The following is an 8029-nucleotide window of genomic DNA, read 5'->3' on the forward strand; positions in this document are numbered from 1 at the left end:
AGTTTATGTATTATAAAATAGTATTGAAGTCGGAATAATTAAACTCAACGTTCATGAAGTTGAATTAATTAATTGAAATAAATTAGTGAAATTGAAAGCAAAAATAAAGTATACTCAATCCTACGTAGAGATTTTGCTCGCGAAACTATTTAACATATACTTGAATGAGAAACAATGTATTATAGTAAAGTATTAAACGCGATATGCCAATAAGACAATGAACTGTTATAGTGTATGTAACGAAGTCGATATAATTATTCATTATGAAATAAATATTTATTAATTAATCAAAGTAAATTAGTGAATATAATATAAAAATAAATACAATAAAGTGAAATTATTCATACGATTGAAAATCGCTCGCGAAACTATTTAACATATACTTGAATGAGAAACAATGTATCACAGTAAAGTATTAAACGCGATATGTCAATAAAACAATGAACTGCTATAATGTATGTAACGACGTCGATATAATTATTCGTTATGAAATAAATATTTATTAATTAATCGAAGTAAATTAGTGAATATAATATAAAAATAAATACAATAAAGTGAAATGATTCATACAATTGGAATCGCTCGCGAAACTATTTAACATTTACTTGAATGAAAAACAATGTATCGTTCACATGTAATCTTGGCAAGGTGGCAAAGTATCATTCACATGTAATGGAGTGATCACTAATTTCTTAACAACAAAATACCGCAACTCACACGGTGTAATTGTAGCATATATAGCAATCGAGTATTGTATCCACATGGACAAATAAACGAAATAACTCTATCTATTCTCTAAACGAAATCTAAATTAAACCCTAATATGGATAGATATATTAGTGGATTTTGTTTTGATTTTGCAAAGAAATAAATTTGGAAAAAAAAAAACCCTAGGAAGGCCAATTTTGTTTTGATATATTAGTATCTAATTTCAAGGATTTTGAAAATCTTCGAAAATTTTATACAAAATTCGTTTAAGCATTTATACAAATAGTTGGCGTACATTGTTTTGGTGGATGAATTGAAGATGAGAGGGGCCGAGATTTTACATTGTTTTGTGAAGATTTGATTTTTGATTAGTCATGGCAAATAAATCATAAATATAGGAATGTTATACAAAATTCGATCAGACTTTTTAACAAACATCTAGCGTGCATTCAAGCTCTTTAATTTAATAAACTTACTTAAGAATTTTAAATTTAAGTAAAAAATAAAAAGATTACTTAATTATTTACAAGTATTAATATTACTAACTTATTAGTGGAAAAATAAATCATAATTTTTGAAAAAATAAAAATAAAATTTCCAAGGAAAAATAAAAATCATAAATATAATTTTGGAAAACTAAAAAAATAAGGAAACAAAAATAAAACAAAAAATAAGGAAACAAAAAAAAACCAAAAATAAGGAAACAAAACAACTTCTTTTTCGGATGTTATCAAAACCGAAAACACAAAGCACCAAATTGAGTATATTTATCAAAGGATATGTTAGTAAAAACACACAAGACTCAAAAATCGGCTCATTCTCTACCAAGCCAAAAAACCGGGTTTTAATTGCCTTTATTAAATAATCATCATCACACAATCAATAGAGCCGGAAAACGAAGTGGAGTAGTATTTTAGAACCCTAAAACAAGCAGGCGCAGCGGTTGAGTTCCCCAAAAAGGCGGGTGTTAGAGTTGTCCGATGTCGGCGAAAGAAAACGAGATGCGCAAGCAAGGTGATTCTGATTGCAGTTCCGATTCTGGGGGTGATTCTGATTGCAGTTCCGATTCTGGGAGCGGAGCACAAGCTATGACGCTAGCACTGAAACCGAAACACCCGCCGTCGTCGTCGTCTAAGGTATTTAGCGACGAAGACTCAATAACGCTGTTAAAGAGTCTAGCCGTTTTCTGGGCTAGTGGTAGAAATAATAAGTGGGCAGACTTCCACCGGATCGTCAAGGACAAACTTTCCAAGCCAGATTTCACGCGCGTTCAAATATCTGAGAAGGTCCGAAGTTTGAACAAAAAGTATAAGACTAACTGGCAAAGAGGTCGCGTCCCCGACAACCCTCATGAATTGGTTGTGTATGAGTTGTCCAAGCCTTTGTGGGAAGATGAGATGAATCAAGAAAGTGGTAAGGGGATGAAGAAGAATAAAAAGAGGAAACGCGAGAGAAATCCAACATTGGATGAATTTAGGTCTTCCTATCCAAATTTATATGCGTCGTTCAATATGTTTGGATTTCCTCCCAAAATTGCCCGGGAAAGATTTGTATTGATTGGGAGAGAGAAGGCACAAAAGCTTGAAAATGAGTGGAAGCAACTCACTGAAGAATTGCATTGTTTAGAGGGTAAAAGGCTTGCCCTCTCAACGAAACCAACAGGTATATATATTCATTTATTAATTTCACATGACTTTCTCCAGTATATGTATTCATCTTCTAATATTTCTTATTTTTAATTATGTTTAGGCGACAATTCAGAGGAAGGTTAAGGTACGGTGGAGAATCTATCCTTGCTACTTGTATATTTAATTCAATATATGGTTTTAGTTCAAGTTTTATTATATGTGTTCATGACATGAATATTGAGATCTCATGCTATTAAAACCTAGCTAGCTCAGAGGGTCACAAAAGTAATATCCTCTCAATATATGAAAAATAGAAGAAAAAAAGGAAACAAAAACCGATCGATCATTATAAAACCCTCACTGAGTTATAGGGTCTCATGGTTATATATGAGTTGATTATAAAGTAGGTTTGTTTATGTGATAGTATAAGTTATGATATTCTATCTATTTTTGTTTTTGTAGTGAGGAGTAGAAGCGGAGGCTGCGAAAAAGAAGACTGAGAAGATGAAGTTATTTGATTTTGCAAGTTAATATATAGAACTTGGGTTAATTGATTTTAGTTCTTGGTGATACTGATTTTATTACACTTTTTTATGCAACTTTTTTGGTAAACTTTGATGAACGATTCTATAGAGTAGGAATGGTGCATTTTCTGTCAATTCTTGCATATTTTTTATTTTTGTTCAACTGATCTCTTCCTTTTTTTGAAAAGTTTGGATCTGTATGACTTTACTGTGAAATGTTTAAATCAATCTTTTGAATTATGATGGTCGAGTATGTATATAGTTCTTAGATTTTGATGAATTCTTGGTCTGTTAATGTGTTAGACAAACATTCACATTCGGTGCTTTTTATTTGATAACATACATCATGATGTCTGTTGTATTAATATATTTTTGTATGATTATAATTAATATGGTGTGCGTTTATGTGTTGTAAGAATTAGAAGCAAGATATAATTAGGTAGTTAGAAGCAAGATTGCATTGATAAAGTATCCCAATATCAATACAAGCCCATCTGCACAGGGACGCCGGTCTGCGGCAGCCATTCTCCGGCGGCGAGGAAGTGGCCGACGGTGAATTTGGCAGCTTCAGCGGCGCTAATGACCTTGAAACGCTTGAATTCCTTGGTGCGGCGATTGGTATTGGCTCCGGGGCCGGTGTTTCCGTGCTCATACATGGTGCAGGTGTGGTGGTTGGTGGAGCCGTCCCAAATCTTCCAGCCCTCGGGCCTGATGAAGTCCCCGAGAGTGCTCTGCATGACGACGGTGAGCGCCTCGGGCTTCCAGGGGCGGCCGAGGAAGGTGGGGATCTGGAACCTGACCGGCCACAGATAGTCGTCGGGGACGATGGAGCAGTGGTGGAGGACGAGGCCGTTGCTGCCGCGCTTGATCTCCCTGCCGTCGGCAGTGACAGTGTTAAACTGGTTGGGGAGGGGCTTCCTGACGATGATCTGGCTGTCCTGGATGATGCAGTCGCCCTTGCCGAAGATGAAGTCCACGGTGCCGTAGATGCGGCAGTTGCGGTAGAACTGCTTCAGGTTCTGGTAGTACAGAGTGTCCTGCGACCCCTCGAAGCTGCAGTCGAACAACGCCGTCTTGTCCCCCTGCGACCGGAACGCCACCGCTTGGTGCCCCTGCGGCCCGGCCTCGTTGCGGAAGCTCATTCCCCGCGCAATGAATCCGGAGGCCTCGTTTGCTGCCATCATCAATCATATCATATTTTCCAATTAATCATCAATCCACAACACTATATATATATATATGTTTTCATTACCGAATGTAGCGGTGTGCATTGTTCCGATGTTCATGATGCCGTAGTTCTTGCTGCCCGTCACAATGGTCTTGGCAATGCCGTCTCCGTAGATGAAGACATTAGGCTTCTTCTTGTCCACGATGACCTGCTCGTTGTAGACGCCGGCCTTGACGTGGATGACGAATCTGCCCTTGAATTTGGGCGGGTAAGCATTGAGAGCTTCGCTGATGGTCTTGAACTTGCCGCTGCCGTCCTTGGCCACCACCACATCGGGCACCAGCTGCCCGCCGGAATGCTTGGCCAGAAGCTTCCACATCGTTACAAAAGGACATATTTTCATCACAAAAGACTTTATGTGAGGAAAAAAAATTCGTCACAGAGTCGTCACGATAGGGTCCTCACATATAGTATTATGTGAGAAAGCTTAATTTCCTCACATTAGAGTGTCATGTTTATGCAAGAAAAAATTTCCTCACAAATTGTCTTATTTTTCATTACAAAAACCCTCTAATTCTAAGGAAAAAAATCCTCACAAATAATCTTATTTTTCATCACAAAAACCCCTAATTATAAAACATATACCTGCTTGAAATTTTGTAAGAAATACCTCAATTTATCAATATATATATTCAGCTTTGCACAATAACAAATCTTTATTAACAACATATAGTAATCTGACAAGACCTATATAAATCCAATACATCTCAGTTTCATATACAAATCCGATCCGGTGGTCAAAGTTAATGGTTTTTTCTACATGTATCTCCTTATCCGATGGCTGAGATAAGCTTGAGCTTAGAGGGCGGCCGTATCTTTCAGCGGCTCATCTCAACTGTGACCGGACTAATTCAACCTGGTGACAGGATCATGTTTAGACATGAATCAAGTTCAAATAACACTATAAAGATGCTCAATGGCAAATACTTATCTGCTCTAGCACTTCTTCTGATATGTTAAAATCATCATAAGGCAAGTTATCCAATGCTTTCTCCAATTTCTATGTTATACATTGAAACTGGAACAGGATTTTCTTTGTGGCACCATCCTATGATGCAGAAAATAAACAAGAGAAGATAACTTAGAAAAATGAAAAAATAATAAATTGAAATAAATTCAAGACTCATTTACCTGTAATGTACTGCAACAGTTACCATTAACTAACAGTTACCATTAACTAACAACAACTAAACTATCAGAAGCTACAATTTTTGCATTTGAACTAGTACATTGCAACATATCAAGAATACTGATCATAGTCTACCCGCAAATGAGAATGAATCAAGATCATAGTCTATTCTATTTTTATTATAATATGAGTGAAGTGTTTGCACATTCTTCTAATCTAAATCTTATTTCTATATTGTTTGCTTTTGCTTTCTCCTGATTCTGTCAGAGATACAATTAGGAATTGGTTGGGTAGACTTAGCAATTACCGAAATGCTAAAATTATTGTAGCTCTCCCCAAATAAAAATTTACTATTGCACAATAATGAGTCCAGATGGTAAATTATTCAAGTTCAAAAAAATTCAGACATCAGGATTATCAGAGTTTTCCTATCATAAGCTAGAGAACACTTAACAAATTGACTGAAAGGTCGAACAATGCTTTTGATAATTATCTACATCCTCTAAGGCCTCATACTTGTAGGAAAAGACTCTTCAACTATTAGAGCAATCAGACAATGTAGGCAAATATGTTGATCATCACAGGCCTTTGGAGAATACTATAAAATAGGTAAATTTAGCAGAGTTAGCTAATAAACAAATTTACCAGATCACGAATCAACTTCCATTACTTAGGAAACCTTTCTAAACGATAATCGCAGTTGAATTGAAGTTATAAATAAATTGAATTGATTGGAGTGTTTGCTTTGATATTAGGGCTGCAAAATGAGGAATGAAAGGAAGAAAGAAAATATAAGAATAAAGAGCGAGAGAGAGATAGAGATTACCTGAAGAAGAAGCTGCAAATTGATACTCTTCCTTGACTCAGATTAATTGTATAAACAGATCTATTCTCATCTTCACTGTAGAACATTCAAATATGCAATCAATTGTTCAATCATAGAATTGAAAAACTGATGCAGAAAAATATCAAATTAAGATCGATCCATAGGAAATTTTGAATTAAGCAAATCAATCGAAAAAATGTTAGAAATCGAAGAGGATCGAGATACGATAGTAGTAATTCGAATAATTGTGATTGAGAGATGATTGGATTTTCACAGAGGATCGAGACAGAAATGTTGAGAAATTAGAATGGGATTAGTAGAAAAGAATGAGTTTTAGTTTTTGTTCATGAGGACTAAGTTTTAAGATAATTGCAAAAATGACCCCATTTTTTAAAAGTTTAGTTTTGAGTTTTTCTTATGAGGACTTTATTTTGGGTTAATTATAAAAATGACCCTGTTTATTATTTTTTTTGTGATGATATCAAATTTCCTCACATAAGATGCATTAATATAACAAAAATTGATTTTGTCATATAAGTTTGTCACAAATACTACTATTTTTTGTAGCTTGCAGTCCTCCACCGCCACGTGGTTGTACTTGTCCTTGTCCTTGTCCTTTTCCACGGAGATTTTGCCGGTGTCGGCCAGCGCGTTGTTCACCTCCTTGAGCGCCGCCTCCACCACGGCGCGGACGTAGTCATTGGCCGTGGCGGAAGCGTTCTTGGCTCACTAAATATTGAATTATAAAATTAATAAAACTTTATAAAAAAAAGATTTAGGATTCAAAATTTGTTTAATGAAAATTGCATAAAATATATACTTCTGTTTAGGTTATTAACTCAAAAACTATCATAAAAATCAATGGTGAGATTTAAATTTCTTCATTTTATTTTTACAAATTTGTTTTTATATAGATTTTATATTGGTGAAGCATAAAATCACCAACATCCTAAAACTAAAGAATAAATAGAAGATCGAAACCTGTAGTTCTCAAATATTGGAAATATGTATGTCTTCTTCTACAAACAGCCAAGAACTCTTTAGAACGTAAATATGAATCGAAGATAACTAAAATTGGGGGTCCTCTCTATTATTACAGACTTGGTATTTATAAGTGATGAAAGTAAAGGGAACAATTGTCTTTTTCTCCTTCGCACGTACTCAACAAGCACGGCGCACTCCCAGTGTCACTGTCGCGGCTGATTGTCCTTGCTTTAACGGACTTGCAATTTTTTGCCTTTATCAGAAGGTAGTTGGGATGGTCTGCGCAGGCATCCTCTCGGTGGCTGTGTAGGTGTATCACATCAAGTGGTAGCGCAGGCATCCTTGAGTGACTTGTGCAGGCATTTCGGCTGCGCAGGCATTCGCGGACAACTGTGCTGACATTTCTTCGAGTAGCTGCGCAGGTTAAGTTTCTAGGCTTGCGCTGTCTTCGAGGTCAGCTTATCTTTCATACCTTTGGTTTATTCTTTCGCCTGCCCTATAATAATAATAATAATAATAATAATAATAATAAATATATAGTCTTCTCATGTAATAAATATATATTCTTCTTATAAGGAGCTCACTATAAGGAGCTCATGTAATAAATATATATTCTTCTTATGGTACCTACAGTCGCTCTTATGGTATCAGAGCCATGGGGGAGTAGTTATGTAGTAAGAATATAATTTATCACATGAGCTCATCTCTAATGAATTTACTTAGAAAAAAGGATACTATTAAAAATAGTATTAAACAAGAATTAGAATTGCCTCAGAATTTGGATCTATTAAATAAATGGACAATTCCCAAAGTGGAACCTAGTGTAATATATAAACTAGGGACTTTTGAAAAAATTGGATTAAAACAAATTGTTAAAACCACTGAAGAGACAATTCCTCTAAATGGAGAAAATATTATGATTAAATTACTTGAGGATAGTGATTTATTGTCTTATAAGCATTCGCATAAATTTATTCATATAGGACTTGTGCAAATTGCATT

General features: G+C 35.3%; 2 protein-coding genes across 2 annotated transcripts; one reads left to right on the forward strand and one right to left on the reverse strand.

Annotated features, from left to right (window-relative positions):
* Positions 1 to 1468: 1468 nt before the first annotated feature.
* LOC131007230 (uncharacterized) lies at positions 1469 to 3100 on the forward strand. The gene is made up of 3 exons (XM_057934384.1): positions 1469 to 2370; positions 2458 to 2481; positions 2799 to 3100. The coding sequence occupies exons 1-2, from the start codon at positions 1689 to 1691 to the stop codon at positions 2478 to 2480; spliced, it is 705 nt and encodes a 234-aa protein (XP_057790367.1). The 5' UTR covers positions 1469 to 1688; the 3' UTR covers position 2481; positions 2799 to 3100.
* A 195-nt stretch (positions 3101 to 3295) lies between these two features.
* On the reverse strand, positions 3296 to 6353 carry LOC131007229 (pectinesterase 4-like). The gene is made up of 3 exons (XM_057934383.1): positions 6044 to 6353; positions 4113 to 5136; positions 3296 to 4034 (listed from the first exon to the last, which is right to left on the reverse strand). The coding sequence occupies exons 2-3, from the start codon at positions 4429 to 4431 to the stop codon at positions 3340 to 3342; spliced, it is 1014 nt and encodes a 337-aa protein (XP_057790366.1). The 5' UTR covers positions 4432 to 5136; positions 6044 to 6353; the 3' UTR covers positions 3296 to 3339.
* Positions 6354 to 8029: the final 1676 nt, after the last annotated feature.

The sequence above is a fragment of the Salvia miltiorrhiza genome, chromosome 1, assembly GCF_028751815.1.
Source record: "Salvia miltiorrhiza cultivar Shanhuang (shh) chromosome 1, IMPLAD_Smil_shh, whole genome shotgun sequence".
Classification (NCBI taxonomy): Eukaryota; Viridiplantae; Streptophyta; class Magnoliopsida; order Lamiales; family Lamiaceae; genus Salvia; species Salvia miltiorrhiza.